This window comes from Rissa tridactyla, chromosome 8 (genome assembly GCF_028500815.1).
Source record: "Rissa tridactyla isolate bRisTri1 chromosome 8, bRisTri1.patW.cur.20221130, whole genome shotgun sequence".
NCBI lineage: Eukaryota > Metazoa > Chordata > Aves > Charadriiformes > Laridae > Rissa > Rissa tridactyla.
This window is the reverse complement of record NC_071473.1, coordinates 23,296,284-23,312,962: the sequence shown is the minus strand read 5'-3', so window position 1 is coordinate 23,312,962 and position 16,679 is coordinate 23,296,284. Positions and strand designations below refer to the sequence as shown.

The 16,679-nt window shown below is 50.1% G+C and overlaps 1 protein-coding gene across 2 annotated transcripts in view; it reads right to left on the bottom strand.

Moving 5' to 3' along the window:
• PBX1 (PBX homeobox 1) overlaps window positions 1-16,679 on the bottom strand; it is a 137,176-nt gene that overhangs the window by 11,807 nt on the left and 108,690 nt on the right. The window contains exons 4-8 of one of the 2 annotated variants that reach the window (XM_054210808.1): window positions 14,496-14,686; window positions 13,377-13,512; window positions 9,587-9,746; window positions 1,649-1,761; window positions 18-107 (exon numbers count right to left, since the gene is read on the bottom strand). In XM_054210808.1, coding sequence (XP_054066783.1) covers window positions 18-107; window positions 1,649-1,761; window positions 9,587-9,746; window positions 13,377-13,512; window positions 14,496-14,686 — 690 coding nt within the window. The remainder of the gene's footprint in view (window positions 1-17; window positions 108-1,648; window positions 1,762-9,586; window positions 9,747-13,376; window positions 13,513-14,495; window positions 14,687-16,679) is intronic. The other variant, XM_054210809.1, reaches the window with a different exon arrangement.

The window sequence follows — 16,679 nt, the reverse complement described above, 5'->3', positions numbered from 1 at the left end:
TTTTTTTTTTTCCTTACACTGATGCCCTGCGGACTATACATCTGACTTGCTGCGAGTCCGTCACTGTATCCTCCTGTCTGGCTGATAACATGGCGAAGGGTATCCACCTAAACAGACCAACGACAACAAAGACACAAATTAGAGTGAATGAAAGGTTAGTGGGCAAAGCCGCTTCGGTTCATCTTTGGCAAGATAAAAACAAACAAACAAACAAACAGCAATAATAATAATAATAATAATAATAATAATAATAATAATAATAATAATAAAAATAAAGGTATATATTTAAAGAGGAGTAAAAAGAGAACCACGGTTGGCCTTGCAGTGAGAGCCGAGCCAGAGGAGCGCTCCTGCCTCCCTCACCACCCCCCGCCTGCCCCAGCAGCCCCATCATGCTCTCCTTGGTCCCAAGTCTTTCCGCAAAAATAGCGGAGAGGGAGAACAGCGTGGCAAGCATGGGGTGGGAACTCCTGGAGCACATCACTGCAGCCGGCTCCACCACCGTGCTTGAGGACCCACACTCCTACCCCTATCCCCTTCCACTCTTCAGCCCAAAGCACTGGGACGCTCACGGCACTGGAAGGAGATCCTCGGAGTCGGCTGAGTGCCTTCATTTCAGAGGGCCCAGAAAGGGAATATACCTACCATGGCAAAGGCACCCGCAGCTCTCCTCTGGGTGCCCCGTTCCTCTCCCTCCACTCCCCCAGCCCAGCCCCAGCAGCAGTACGAGCGACGAGCACATCTCGTCGCCCCCGGATGGCACGCTTGCTCCGCGTCCAGCGCTGCCAGGGGAGCGACCTCGGCTTTAGAGAGCTCTCCTTGCCCGATGCAGAAGTGTCAGAGTGGCTGTCACTTCTCAACACACTACAGAGCCTTAGACGCCAGAGAGTGGACTCATGGCACATCTGGACATCGGCTGGGAGGTGGGAGATCTGAGTGAGTTGCTGGCTATTTTAAATTCTTTCCTTTTGCTCAAAGCACAGGGTGAAGTTTCAGTAACGCTGCTCAAAGCTCCCTTGCTCTGTCTTGCTGGTGTGTACGTGGGTAGTGTGAGTGCCTGTGCTTTGGGGAGGTGGGGAGATGATGAGGGGTGGCTTTCAATTGAAAAAAATTTTAAAAATCTAGCTGTTTATTCGAGCATTTCTCGCCTTTCAGTAGACACCTGGTTCGGCATCAAAGAAGTAAGTGGAAGCCTTGTAAAATGAGACACCAGTCCAAACATCTGGCCCCTTCCCTTGGAAGAATAAAGCAAGCAGAACCTAAACCTCAGCTGCTTCGTTTGAGTTCATGCCTGTTCTCCTAAACCTCTTCTCCTCCTAGTACGACTATCAAGCCAGAGCCAAATGCATTCACAAAGTGTGGGCAAGTCTCCTCAAGACCATGGTTGTTGGTTTGGTTGGGTGTTTGGTTTTAGTTTCTTTTGGATTCATTTTTTTTTTTTTGGTGGTTGTTGCTGTTGCTTTTTTTTTTTTTGGTTGGTTGGTTGGTTGGTTTTTTTTTGGTTTGGTTTGCTTTTTTTTAATGCTGGTTGGTTCGTTTGTGCTGGTTGAGATTTGCTCTTTTCGGACGGGAGGGAGAAGTGCCAATACAATCAAAGGCTCCTCCAACACTAATGCATTCACTGGCAGTACATCGGATGGGTCCCTACCTGTGACTGCACGTTGGCTCCAACCTGGGCCCCTTGGTAAGAATCCCCATTGAGAGACTGCACGCTCATGAACAAATCTCCAGAGTTTGACATGTTAAAAGAACTGGAAGAACCTGGAAAGGAAAGAGTGAGGCACCTGAATCACAGAAAGGAAAAAGATCCACCCCATGACTCTCAGCCAAGAGGAAGGAACAACATGCAAAGCAACCACAAAAACAAAACACACAGTCAGGTTAGTAGTATGAAGAACAGAGCAAGCAAAAAAAAAAAAAAAAAAGGATGCACTCCTGAGGTTATTCAAAGCCACATGTTGTTACAGCTCAATGCCAAGAACATTCTTCAACAGCTCCTCAGCTGGAGGAAGGATTCTTCATGCTCTGGACCGAGAAAAACAAAACCCAGCCTGGAGGACTCAGACAGCTCTTTCCCTTCATTTCAGGGCATCAAAATCCTTCAGGCAGCTTTGAAAATCTTGGTTGTCGGAGGTGTCCACCCGGCAGACTGCACTGGAGAACAGAATCACCCAAACAAGCCTCGCTATTGAAAGCGGAAGCCTTGGCCCACACCACTGCTGTTTCTAAGAAGCTCAGATCAAGGTGGATATGTCTGCACCGGGCTGCTCCCTGCAGGGTGAGCACGTCCAGACACCATCCAGTTCCATGGCCAGAGCTCCTGCTGAGTCACGGGGAGCTCTGCAAGGGAGCAGTGCCTGGGGTTTGCCTTCAGGACATCAGGAACCCGTCACTGGTGGGAACTGCACCGCACCAGGAATGAAGGCTCGCTAAAACGTGAAGGCGCCTGGGCTGGACTCCCAGTACGCATTGTGTCGGCAAAGGTCTTTCATCGTAATGGGCCATGAGAGAACGCAAGGGTGCCACAGCCCTCCTGGGCCAGCTGCCCCAGGAGAATGAGCTCTGTAAGCCAATTCCCCACCGCATGCACCAGTCGCCAACGTTACGCTAAAAAAATTATAACGGTGAAGACAACTGGGTGGGATCAGGAAAAAATAAAAACCACAAATGAAGAGAAAAAAAAAATAACCCCGCCTTTGCAGAAACAAGGCTTTCTGCTTCCAGCTTCAAGATATCTGAGCACCTCCTCAACTACTGAACGGGAGAAACAAACCCATCATGTAACTGGAAGGCGGGGGAGGAGGGAAGGGGGTTAAAAATAAATAAAAAGGTTTTATGGGATTATTTCAGAACTTATCGTGCAGATCAGCGCGTTAAGTGTGAGACAGCTCAACGTGCAAGGTTTGGTTATATACATGACGTTAGCCTTGGAAAGGAGAAACTTCAGGGGCCCAGGTCAGCTACACTTTCAGGTCCAACCCCAAATCCACTCTCATCGTCTCCACTGCCGCTTCCGACTTGGAAGACTGGCAACCACAGTCCTGGTGGAGTTGCCCAACTATGGCTCATGCGTACGCTCTGAGAAACGCCTGGCAATCCCCCTCTTTTTGCTGGAGAGGGAAGAAACACTCTGGACAGACCCCAGCTCTGCCCTAGAGGTGGACCGAGAAGGATCCTCTGAAGGAAGCCACCTCCAAGAAAGATCAAGGAGCACATGGGAGGTCTACGCTGGAGACTTCACGTTCACCAAACTCTCTGCAGCTCTCTGCAACTGGCTCTTTTGTCAGGTGCTGGCAATTCTCAGAACTGAAGGCAAGCAGAAACATCACTCCTAGGAACAACGCCCAAGACAGTCAAGGGACTCATCTTGAGCACAGTGAGTCTTGGATCAGGACCCTCCCACCGGTGCCTGAAAAGAGCAGAGCCAGGAATAGCTCATTGTCTGTGCTCATGTCATCCCTGCCCAACCTGTTCCAGAGAGCAATCCCACAGCGCTGCATAAAATAACCCGGGCTAGTCAGGAGGCAGCTGTAACCATCACCTCCTCTGTTCAGCTGGCAAAGGGCTCCTGTCACTTCCCGACCTCTCAGGTTACTTGCTATTTTAAAGGTGAAAAAACCTAAGGAAACGAGCTGGCAGACAGAGGACAGCCCACCCTGACACTGCTCCACTTTAAGGGCGAAGGTGGGCTCTTTCCACGCGCGCTAAGGTGCTTCCTGCTGGTTTTTCTGAGTGATCGCTGTGACCATGGACAGAAAAGCACAGGGCAGTAACACGGCTTCGCACTCCCGCGGTGGCTGAGAACCAACAGGCTTTGCAGCTACGGCTCATAAGAATCAGAGAACATTCTCCCGTCCTTTTAAAGCGAGCAGAAACCTTTTGAGATCCCAAAAATAATCAGTGGCAGAGCTGAGAAGAGGACTCGGGAATCCCTGAGCACCTGACAGGGCACCGCTATCGCTCTGCCCCCAGCATAGCAATGTTTCATCCCACCTTCCCCTAGCAAAAGAAGCTCGGGACAATAATAACAAATAAAAACATCATAAACTTAACCAGCATTTTATTGAAACTTAACAAACCTGGCCCTAAAACTCAGACTGGGAGGGAGGAAATAAAAATAAACAAACAGCCACAAACTCCAGTTCTGAAGAGCGCCGGTGTCTTAGAAATCATGAGGAGCGGTGGAGATGTCACTTACAAGATATACGCTGCTATTGGCACAGGGTGTTTTTACAATATATGTGCATATCTAAACGGTAAATATGTCTTGCCGCTGATGTGGATACAAAGATAAATATGCGCATATCAATGGCCCCCGCATGTATGGATGCATTTGTATCAGAGCCGTAATTGCAGAGAGCCCTTTCCGCTGCCGCTCTGCTGCCTCAGCACTCCGCTGCCTACGTGCTAGCCATGTATGAAAATTACAGTGGCCCAAAGTCTCAGAGAAATGGCGAAGAGGGGCTCATGCACTGGGGTCGGGGGGGGGGGGCAGGAATGTGAAGAGCCCTGAAAGTTAAGACTCTGGTATCCTCCACGGAGACAAGATCTGGGAATACAAGTCAAACCCTTCCACTTAGAGGAGGCTCCATCATAAATCTAATCTGTCCTCTGAAAGGCTTCACTGTGAACACACCAAAGGTTTTCAGTGGTCATAATTTGATCTGGGGCTCCTCAAGACCTGAGAGGTAACAGCCATCTTTGACCTTGTGAACCCAGGAGGAAAGGGCTCTTATCTTGGCATGAAGCCCCTTGATGCTATTGTGTGTCGAAAAAAAAAAAAAAAAACCACAAAAAACCAGAAAACCCAACACTTTTCATGAGTTGTAGCAGTGCGGAAGAGTGGTCCATCTTCAGCACCCAAACATCTTATCAAATCCAAGACCTATCATCACCACTATTCCTTAATGTTGAGCTTCTATCAGGGCATCATCAGCTTTGGAAAGAGTGGTGGAAATGTTCAAACAAGCTACGGCACTCAGATCTTGCCACTAGGTGAAAGCCTACATCAAAACAATGCCCACAAAGAGATCTCTTCCACCTCTAAGACTTCTGATAAGCAAAATCCACCTCAAGTTTGCCTCCAATTCAAAAATCTTCACAAGCTTGACTGCTGGTATTTCTTGCACCTCTTCTCTGGCTCTTCAGAGAGCTTCTTCTCCAGCTTCTCTAATGTCTTTTCTAATGTCTCCACCTCAAATTTTCCAGGACCTCTAACAAGTCCTTTTCTCTAAAGTATCTGACAATTCAAACATGGTAATGGTGTTCACTGGAGTTGAAATCTAGCCATCCTCATTTGCTGCGCCTCACCCCCTACCACCAAGGAGACAGAGATCCAGCATACTCAACTACTGAAGCTGACTTTGGCCGTGTATACAAGACTCCTAATTGAAGTCAACGGCAATGACATATATCCATTGAAAGCACAGAATTTACCTGCCCTGTAACTTTTCCTCGTGTTTCTACCACGGCCAAAGATGAGGGAAGCAACTTGATGGACCACGTAGCTCCTCAGCTGGACAAAGCCGCCGAGCTTGATAGGTGTAAAAGCCTGGGATGACCCAGCAAGACCTTTGTTCTTTTTCACTTGCCAACCAACACTCAAGACAGTAAGACCATGATCAGAACAGCCTCTCTGCTGAAGCAGAATCCTCTCCAGCGCTGCGCTCTGGACAAGTGATTGTCACAAATGGAGGAAGGCAAAGGAGAGAAGATACAACAGTCAGGCCCGTACCTGATGAAGTACATTTCCAGACAGCACGATCCCCTCCATCAGCACCTCAGCAAATAGATTTTTACAGAGCAAAAGGGTGAGCAGGGAAAAACCACAGTTCAGGTCAATTTTGGCTGCTCTGCATGGAAGATTTCACTGGATGTCATCACCTGTGTGTGGCCCTTGAGGACTCTGGTTGGCAAAAGGGTCTGTCCACATAAAAGAGCTTTCATTTGCCATGTGGTTTTTGTGCTGAGATTGCCCATGCAATCAAAGCGAGGATGGGGAGTTGTTAGCCCAAATGAGCCAGACATCTCAGCTTATTCGAACATCTGGCTGATATAAGCCCAACTGCGTGTATTCAGGATGAAAAGGTGTTTGACATTCAGGCCTGGGTGACTGAGGATGGGGGACCCTGCTTTGAACGTGCCAGATGGCTAGACAGATGCAATCCTTGCCCTTGTCAATGTGTGGCCAATCTCTTTGACTGACTGTAGCCATTCACCGATCTCCGGTAACATGGGCAACAGATGGGCCTGCGTAGCCACAGCAGAAATGAATTTAGCTCCTGTCCCAGGTCCCATCACATCCAGTTCCACCTCCTCTTCCAACATCATTGCCCTCCAGGGACTACACTGCCGGTCGCTTTCTTCTCATGACCTGTCCTCTGCCTACTCTCTTTCCTTCCACATGCCCTACCATGCATTTAAACCAGAAGGTCCTAAGAATTCCCTGCAAATCCAGCTTTTTTTCAGGCTCCTTCCTCACCAAAGTCTCAGCCAATGATCTAAAACCAGAAAAAAAGTCCACAGTACAAAAGGAGAGGCATCATCCATCTTAGTCCTTTATCTCTTCATCCACATTGATGCTCCTCAGGGCAATTCAGCACATCCGGGTGGCTCATGGCCCTTGACACCACCCTCCAAATCTTTCACAGGCAGGTTATTTCAGACCTAGTGTGTACAGGTGTGCTTCTTGCTGTGAGCACCTCCAGGACAACTTGAAGCAGGGGAGGTCACACAACTTCAGATGTCCTCAGGCCGTGCCCCTGCCCCACAATGTGACAATGCAGAGATGTTTGATTGAGCTGCTATGTCCACATGGCTCAGCTGGGGATATCTCAACTTGGGATGCTACTGTTGGAGATAAAATCCCGAGGCCCTTCCAGTTGTCTTCTCAGGGGAGGACTACAAGGACATCAAAACCCACCATTTCTGCAAGCTGACCCAGAGACTACTGCGGTGCCAGCGATGGGGCTTCCCTGCTGCTCTGCCACCGCTGCAGCGCACAGGGAGGGTGGCGGGATCTGGGCCAGGTTAGAAACACTTTGCTTCTAGCAGAAGGTTCTCAATGGCCCACCAGCTACCCTCACACTGACATGCTGCTTTAGATCCACCGCCACATTAGGCACATGAAAAGAGGTCGATGTTGCTGGAGCGCAGACAAGTGAGTCAGAAAGAGGACCCAGGAGCTCAAGTCCTACACGTTAATAACAAGACTGTTTGTCCTTCCTTGAAAGCGTAGTGTTATCCAGGGATTATCTTAGCTGTTTACTGCAGGGTACCAGCCCATTTATCTTTAAAAGAGCCGTGTTACTGCCTGTGGGGAAGGCAAAGAAGCAGCCTCGCGCTGGAGCACTATTGAACTGGGCAGGCACTGAGGAAATGCCTATTCCACTACCGTGCGGGTCAGATCCAAACCTGTTTAAGTAATTTGAGGCTATTTCCTTGCTATTCCAGATCTTTGGATCCAACTGCAGTTCAAGAAAGAGGAAAAGAAGGAAAGCTGTGTCACCTCAGTCCAAGCTGATGAGGATCGCAAGACAGCATACCAAGGCAGTCGGTATCTCCCTCAACACAGGCAATTCTGCTCTCTGTTGTCCAACCTTTTTTACAGGGGGGTTTTAACGGCAAGAGGCTCCACCTGACCAGGTATTTTGAGTGAGCAGTTTGCAATGGATGACATTTTTAAAAATGCAGCTAAATCTTCAGCAGTTAAAACAACAGAAGGAAAAGAGGGGGGAAAAAAACCACCAACAAAAAGGAAGAAATCAAACAAAATTCCTGAAAACCGACTGTCCCTGCAGAACTCTGCCACATCCACCTGAGCCCTGAGCACCTCAGCCAAGCCAGAGCAGGCGGCACTGCTCGGTTGCAGGCAGCCCTGGGAGAAGAGGAGGTGGGAGAGATGTCTCCAAGCATTAACTTTGACCTGCAACCAAAAGCTGCAACATGTAGGCGGCTCTCTAGATCCCTAGCATGTATCAGGTCCCCTGATAATTAAAGGGTTGCGTGTAGGGACTTCTCTCCACTGCCCAACTGAATAAGCCTTCTGCGTCTCTGCAAGCCACCCACATGAGTCCCTGCAAGGTGGGGATGAGCTCCCTAGCGCAGAGCGATCAACCACTGCTTACCATGTTAGCTCGTGGGTAACGGACTGCCTTTGCCTTCCCACTGTGTGGCTGGTTTGGGAGCCAGAGACCCACGCCACTGGTTTCTCCCCTTGTTTGACCCCTGGCTCTCCCACTTTCCACTCAAATCCTCCAGATCTGGGGGTACTTCTGGGGTGCGATTCCTCTGATACCTGTCACAGGCAGGGTTGCGCTCACTATAGAAGCATGTCCTGATAGCAACCAGCATTTGAATGGTGTACCGCTGGTGGCCTACTTAACCTCCAGCTCCTCCTGCTGCCCACCACCCTCTTTGCTTCCCCACCGTTTCCTTCCTCTTAGTAGCCTACCCGATAACAGCAAGCACCATGCCCCAGTGAGAGGGTACCATGAGCAGACACCGAGCTCAAAGGCACGAGAGTGACACATTCCCACTCTCCCTCCCACCCCTAAAAAGAAAACAGGCACACAGGTATTTTCATGGATAACGAAGCACATGGCACCCACGAAGTTCACTTTTTCCCCCCTCTTTTTAAACAAATCCCAATTTTCCGTCACTCTTGGGAGCAGAGCACAGCCAGCTGACGGCAGCCTGGCATCATTTTTGGGTGGGTCGTCCTCCTGGCAGGCACCACGCATGAACTAAGCATCGTTCTCTAGCAGAGGAGTTGAAATCTGGGCAAAGTGCTCTGTGCCTTTGACCCTCAAAACAAACAAATGGAAACCACAGCAAATGGGAAGGAAAGGGGGAAAGGGAAGGGAAGGGAACGACCCATGGATTTCCCTGGATCGTGCTGACACAAAGGGAAAATAAAATTCACACAGGGCACACTCTTGCAGGTGATCCAGACACCATCACGTAAGCAATCAAAGGTAACCACAACAGAAAGAAAATCAAAGGATAAAAATCTACTCAAAACAACCCGCAAAATGGCATGAGTTAGGGCATCCCAGAAATCGTGGGGCTTATCCATTAGGACCACTCATGCTTTCAGCCCCAGTGAAACACAACCATAACGCACGGACTTTTTTTTCTTCTTTTTTTTTTTTTTTTTCTCCCCCTGAAGTGCAAGCAATCCCAGCAATCTTTTTTTCAGATAATTTTTCTGGTTTTGTGTTTACCATCCATGCACGTAACACCCCACGCGGCACCGTCAGTCACAAGGTCTGATCACATCATTTTTCCAACAAAAAACAGAACAGGGAAGGGGAAGAGGAAAAAAAAAAAAGAGAAAAGAAGAGAGAAAAGAGGGGGGAAAAAAGTAAAGAAAATAAAGTACCCCGACAAAACAACCCCCAAAACCAAACCCATCTCTTTTTTTTTTTTATAAAGACCACAAAAGTGAGACAACCGAAATCAGAAAAAAAATAAAGTGAAATAACCAAAAGGAGATAACAAGAGAGAGATTAGAGGAAGGGGAGGAAACGAACGAAAAAACGAACACTAATGACCCAAAATAAAAAAAAAAACCCAAAAAACTAACCAGCTGAATTGGGAGTTGAGGGTGAGTTAGCCTGGCTTCCATGGGCTGACACATTGGTAGCCGTGACAGCCGTTTTGGCAGCATAAATATTGGCTTCCTCTTGAAATTTACCTATGTTCTTCTTGTACCGGATTCTCTTATTTCCAAACCAGTTTGATACCTAGAGTGAGTTTAAGAGAAGACAAAGACGTTAACGTTTCAGCTCTGGCAAGTGCGGCTGGGTGAGGAGGGTGGATTAGTTCAGGTGAAGCTGTGCATTTTCCTTCCCCCCCACCCCATCCTGCTGGCTGTGGAAGGCAGCACCTTCTACCCCCGGGTGCCACACCAAGCCCAGGAAAGGTGGTGGGACCCCCTTGGGAGGGTCGGGTTTGTGCGGATGCATCATGTTCCTCTACGGTTGGGACGTTCACTAAGGGAACCCCTAGACCCACCCCACAAAAATATCAGATGGGTTTAAAAAAAACCGGAGAAAGTCAAACGACTCTTGAAATTGCACAATCTGAAAATGATTATGTGTCATTTTGGAACTTCTTATTGGCCTCCTCTTTGGTGTCGCTTTGACAGGGATGGATGCCCTGATTCCCAGCTGCCCTTTCTCCTCCCTTCGGAGAAGCCAGTGTGGCTTTCAGGGAGAAAACCCAACGAATTTACTCAGGCCTGGCTGACAAACAAAATTGCCTTGCTATCACTGAAGCTCTGTTTTTGATCCACCTGAGTGAAATCAGTGCAAAAGGCCAGAAGCGGATGCTCTGCATCCATCCGAACTTGGCTTTGTATGGTTTAGCATGAGCCACTACCTAGCCCGGGAGCTTCAGCGGAAGGCCGGAGAGGCAGCACGGGGCTCATCGTAAGATGTAACTTTGGTCGCAGGGAACAAGCGTATCCTTTGGAAAGAGGGAGAAGGTGTTTCCATTGTGTTTGCCAAGAGACCACTATGGGTCTGTTGCGTCCAAGTGCCTAGAAGTGTGTTGAATGAGGCGAGTGGATTTCTTTAAAAAAAAAAATAAAGAAGCAAGCTGAACTTCTTCAGAAATCACAAGGGTGGCTGAAAATGATGGGCCGGATCTGAAAGCAGAATGACGTGGTGCAGCTCTGCTCGTGCCAGTCCTGGTGAAAGCTGCTTCCATGTGCCCACAGCAGCGCAATGCCTGAGCCTCAGAAAGCTCCAAGGGGAGATCCGAGAAGGTGACCCTCGCAAACCATCAGGGTGATACCCTGTCATCAGTAGTACGAATGGAATGCTTGAAAGAAATGTTGCTTGGACAACCTGCCAGGTGTCTGGATAAACACCCCAAAGTTTGCCTATCAGAGGTTCAGCACAGCAATAGGAAACTCTGAAGTCTGTGATATCCAGCCAGAGCTACTTCTCCGGGGAAAATGTCAGGGTACCAACCATGAACCCAGCGTTCACAAAATCCCGCTCAGTACCCTGCTGATGATAAAATTCTTCACTTGCGGGCACTCTGTCGCAGCAAACGATTTCAGAGAAGACGTAGGAAATATTCAGCCTAGAATTTGGGAAGCAGCTCTCAGCTTCTTCTTTGACAACACTGAAGAGAATCAGGGGAATGTCTTTCTACGTGCAGGTCTATAGGCAGAGAACAACTTCCAGCAGCTACTGACCTTGTTTGAGAAAGCTCATCGGGATGAAGAGGATGGGCAAATGCCAGCGGATGCTGCAACTCTCCCCGAAGAGCTCCAACACTCCCAGGATTGCTTGGAGCTGCAATGTTGAGCTAGCAGATCAACCTCTCTTGTGGGACTCCAAGGACATTCTCCCTCTGCTTGCTGGTGAGCAAGTACATCAGCGCTCCCTCTTCTAAATGGACTGCCCAAGCGCCAAGACACAGAAGACAACACTGGATTTTCATCCTGGGAAGCTCATGATTTTCTCCTCATCTTAGAGAATTGCTTTGGCTCGGGTGTTGATAACTGAAAGCTTTTACTCCTACGACGCTTTCTATCTGCAGCACTCCTAGAGCGTTCAGCAACTTCTACACGGAAGGGGCTTCATCCACCAATTTACTTGCTACTGAACTGCAGGTGTCCAATCCTGCGCTGCTGCAAGCAGGAAACAGAAAATGTAACCTGCCGAGACTCCTGGGAGGCAAAAGGTAGTAATTCAGATCAGCACCCAACCCAGATCTGGGAGCGAACATTTCAGTGACACCAGGAGCTCTATTCCACTTCTCGGTCTGGCTTTCTCATTAATGACAACGTGTTCCTTTGTGATCTTCTCACTTGGCCATCTCTCTACAGCAGCTCTTCTGGCTTCAAATGCTGGAGCCGGTGGGTCAGTGCCACAGGGAAGGAAATCGGGATAAACAGCCACCACAATCGATCCACAGCTCAAAAGTTGCGAAGCAAAGAACCTGCCTACCCCGGTCAGCCTTTGAGTTCAGGTGAACTCCACTCATGACTTGCACAGATTCATGCTGTCCCGTGTTCCCACTTAGCCTCACCAAAAAGAGAGACTTGGATGCGTGTTTGTTTCTCCCTTCTTTGGACAAAGAAGGGAGGGAGATCCTGGAATCAAGCACAAAGCAGCCTGGATATAGCACAGTCAATAAAATATCTTAAGTGCAGCATTTCTCCTGGGCATTTTCTCTTTGCGAGGGAAAAGCTGTAAGTGTGAACAGATGAATTAGAAGTGAGAGGGGAAGCATCAGGACAGCTGCAGTTTTACTTAAGCCAATATGTGCAGTCTCTGGTAGGTAACTGGGCAGAATCGATGTTTGGGTCTTCTGACCCAGGGGACGCAATCGGAGTCACTCAGCAGGCATTCAACACGGGGACGACACCTACCCTTGGCTGCTGTTGCTCCTGCTGAAGGCAGACACGCTCTCACAAGGACACCAGATGCTACTGCTGTCTTCAGTTTACTCAAGCGACGAACAGGCATGCGCCTGGGGCTGGGAAGCGGCCCAAGATGGGGAACGCAATGGGAGCCTGGAGGGAGCGCTAAGCTCACACAAGGACAAGACTACCAGAGGCCATATAGACTGGCTTTCAATCACCCAGCTTGCTCCAAAAAGAAAGGAAATAAAGAAGGCCAGGCCTGAGCAATGTACGGTTGAACACTTCGAGGACTGACTGCACTTCTCACAAGTCCCAGCAGCTCCCAGGTCATAGCTACAGACTCCAGGAACTAGGTGGCTGCCTCGAATGTCTGGAAATGATTAAATTTGTCTTTATTGACCACCTTTCTTTGAGGGATAAGCAAGTCAGGTAGGTGTCATGTTCCGCACCACAAGAGTAATGACAGAGAGAAACGACCCTGAGAAAGCCCACTCTCCTTGAGCACAAACTATCACCACTAGCCTGTCTGACCCAAACCCTTCCCACCAGGACCTTGTCCTTTCTACCTGATGGAGCAAAATCTGCACAGCTCTTCCTCCTGCGTTCCAATCCCTTGGCTTGAAGAATGGACCTTCAGCTCAAGCGGGCTCTTCTTGTAAACCAGCTCAGCACTAACTCCTTGAAGAGAAGGCTTTGCCTCTGTAGGTCATGTCGCATCATTTCTGTGCTGTTAACACCTCGGCTGCGCACAGAGCCATCGCTCCACGCAGTCTTCATCCCTTCTAAATCCTCTCCCAAACTCTCCCTTTCCACCCATGGCTTCAATCTGCACGTCTGCCACTTGCTCTCCCATCCACTTACGCTAACTTGCGCTAAACTCATTTAGTGATTAAATGCTCAACGCTGGGACACGACTGACTTGACTGAGGCCCGGAGCGCCCTTCACCACGCTAAGGCAGCTGCCTTTGCTGTTATTTCTGAGCTCTCTCACCTGTGAGACTGTGATGCCGCATTTCTTGGCTAGCTCTTCTTTGGCTTCCTCACTGGGGTAAGGGTTGCTGAGATGGGAATAGAAATACTCATTCAGGATTTCCGTAGCCTGCTTGTTGAAGTTTCGTCTCTTCCGCCTTCGCATGAAGAAAGAAGGGGAGATAGGAGGAAAAGGAAGGGGAATCAGTGCCAGGGATGCAGAAAAAGGAATGCCATTTTAGATAATCTGACTTTCCCCACTTCCCTCCCACCTTCCCCTGCTCCTCGGAGCATGGAGTGCAACAGACTCATGGCCAGGAAGCTTCTTATCTGCGCCTCGCTGGTGACTCCTCTCTCAGCACCTGGTGACTGCTCTCTCAGCACCTTCCAAAGCAAGTACGTCTCCGTCTCAAATCATCACTGTATCCTCCAGCTCACAGAAGAAACTTAAAACTGGAGCCCAGGTCCTCCACCTGGGAAGGCGACTCCCGACACCTGGCTGCACTGGCCAAAGACATCATCGCTACTCTGCAAAGCTCCGTTCTGAGAAAGCAGCGCTAGATACAGCCTTGGGGAAGGCTGTTCCATTTACAGCTGGGCGATATCTGTCATCTCCCTCTTCCCTCGTACCCCAAGCAGAGCTGCCTCTCCTCCCCACCCAATGCTGCAGCCCAAGCCACAGCCCGCATGTAACCAGCTCAGGGAGTGAAATAATTTTACAGCAAATCGAAAATCTGTGACAATGGGAACGGAAGGAAAAGAATAGGAACCTAGGGGGGACAGGATGGGCTGGAGGATTAACTTTCATCCCTAACTGATGTGCACATTTTCACCACAGAGGTTTGTCAGAATATGCCACAGAATTTCCTTCTGCCACAGCAAAACCAGGATGCGCAATTCTCAAGGTACAGCTGGCAACCTCCCTGAGACGGAGGCGGGATGTCTTCAACTCCTGTCCCCTCCCCTGCTGAGCTACAGACAACTAAAGGATAAGGAAGGTAAATAGCCTCTGCAGCTCAAGACCAAAAGACGTGGCCCTTCAGACAGGCCTGAATTCACTCCAGAACCTCAGAACACCTCTCCCAGGCCCGAACAATACTGCGCGGAGGGTGGGGAGAAAGGTTTGGTGGGGTGAACTCACCGTGCATCCAGAAATCGGGAGCGCAAGATCATGACGGCTTCACACGTGCTTTGCTTCAACTGCATCTGGATGGAGCTGAACTTGCGGTGGATGATGCTCACCATCCGCTCTATCTCCTTTGGTGAGATAGGTCGGGTCCGGCTCTGCTCACGCAGCAGATTCATCACATGGGTGGTGAATTCGTTGCACGCCTGGGATGGCAAGAAAAGCAAAAGAAACCCCAGGATCGGAAGGTCATTCAACCGCGTCAAGGACAGTACGGAGGTAACACTGGTAAGGAAGGAGATCCAAGTGCAGGCCTCAATGGCTGGGGCTTTTTAGGGCAGACCCAGAGCAAGAGTGTGCTGGATTTCAAGGCAGAGATGAATTTCTCTCACCTGCCAAGCAGAAGGCATGAGAGACTCCCAGCAAACATGTTGAGAAAGGCAGGAACCAATTTCTTTGCTCTCAGGGATCACGGATGGAGCTGGGGCACATGAAGCCCTAGGACTCATGAAAAGCATTGAAGAAGTCCCAGCCACTGTTTTTCTGGATGGGACTGGAGGAGCTACAGATGTATCTGTAGAGGACCATGAACCTTTTGACCCGCTGTCCCTCCTCCCGCTGCCCCAGCTAGACCCCAGCACCACGTGTCCTGCAAAGCCCCTTGTGCTCCACAGGAGCAGCTCCCAGAGAGACGCGGCCCTGCTCTGCGCTCTTAGCACGTCAGATAAGAAATAAATAACAATAATACTTAAAGCTTGAGTGAGGCAGGAACCCTGACAAGTAAGGGCAAGCAGGTAACAATCTCAATTAGTTTGCTGCTGGCACAGCACCGTCTGGCTGCTCCTGCTGTCCCCACGCCGTGAGGACAGGGCAGCGGGGGGAGTCGGGGGGACAAGTGAGGGATTTTGAGGCCGGATGAAGGCCACTTTGTTGCCCTCTCCTCCATCCTCACAAGCATCTCGCAGACATGACAGGACCCTCCCATTCCCAGAACCAAGCCCTGAAAGCCAGGCTGACACTCGGACACTGATGGCTCGAGAAGCCTTCGGTGCTCCTGGGACACGGGCAGGTGCCCTGGGGACAGCGTCCCCAGTTCCCACCCCATGGTGGGGAAAAAGGGGGCTGGCAGGGCAAAGAAACACAGATTTTGTGGACTGAGGACGTGGACTTGACTTAATATATCCCACCCCACAGCTCAGACCTAACAAGGAGACATCCCAGAGGCCAGCAGAGCCCCTCCAACTGCCCATCACCAGCTCCAGCTGACAGCTCCCATCTCCCGGGGTGAGCACCGGCTACGAGAGCTCTCAGCCGGGTGCCTCTTTGCTCCCAGACACCCAAGCGCTTTCAGCTTGTCTCCTCTTGGCGTGAAATAAAGAGCATTAAAGGCAAAATTGCAAGCGAGTGCCGTGCTGTCACAGCAGCAGCCAGACGCCGTGAGAAGTCAGGTGCTGAGCTCCCCCGGCCACCAAAAATGGGACTGGCGAGAGGCGGGTGGAGGCTGAGAAAACCTGAATCCCGGTTTTGCAGGACTGTGCGTGATGATACCAGAGATGGGGACCGGCACAGCCATTTGCAACGCAACTCGGTGGCAAAACCAACCCCGTCCATGCGTTGTGAGAAGGAAAGATGTGGCCCGTCTCACCCCACGAGGCTGGGGCAAAGGCTCCTCTCACCTCTGTGTCCCTTTGGGGAGCAAAAATGACGCAGAAGCAAAATCAGAAAAACAAACAAATAAAACTCCTGCCCAAGGGGTTGAAGGAGCAAAAGGTCCTTCCCTGAAGCCTGTCCCTGGCTGTGCCAAGGGTCTCTCCTTGGACTTGGTTCGCAGAGGACATGGGGTCTTCTCTCTCTGTCCTCAGCCTAGGGGCTGAAAGATGAGCCCTGACATGGTTTCCACTCCTACCTGCGTGAGATGGCGGAGGACAGCCACCAAAGGTCATCCTTCCAACCCGCCCCATGCCTGCTCCCTGGGCCCTGCCCCCCCTCCTCCTTTAATGCTCTGCCAAAATGTCTTTCATGGCATGACCACGCTTGGCTTCTCCAACACCAGAGCCCTTCTTGGCCACCCTGACTCCAGCTCCAACCAAGGGGCACCCATCTAAGGTAGCTCCACATTAGCCCCAGGTGTAGGTCTGAAGATGCCGCCCAGCAGCCTCAGCATGGCCAACATGGCACTGGAAGGGGCGAGACATCCCC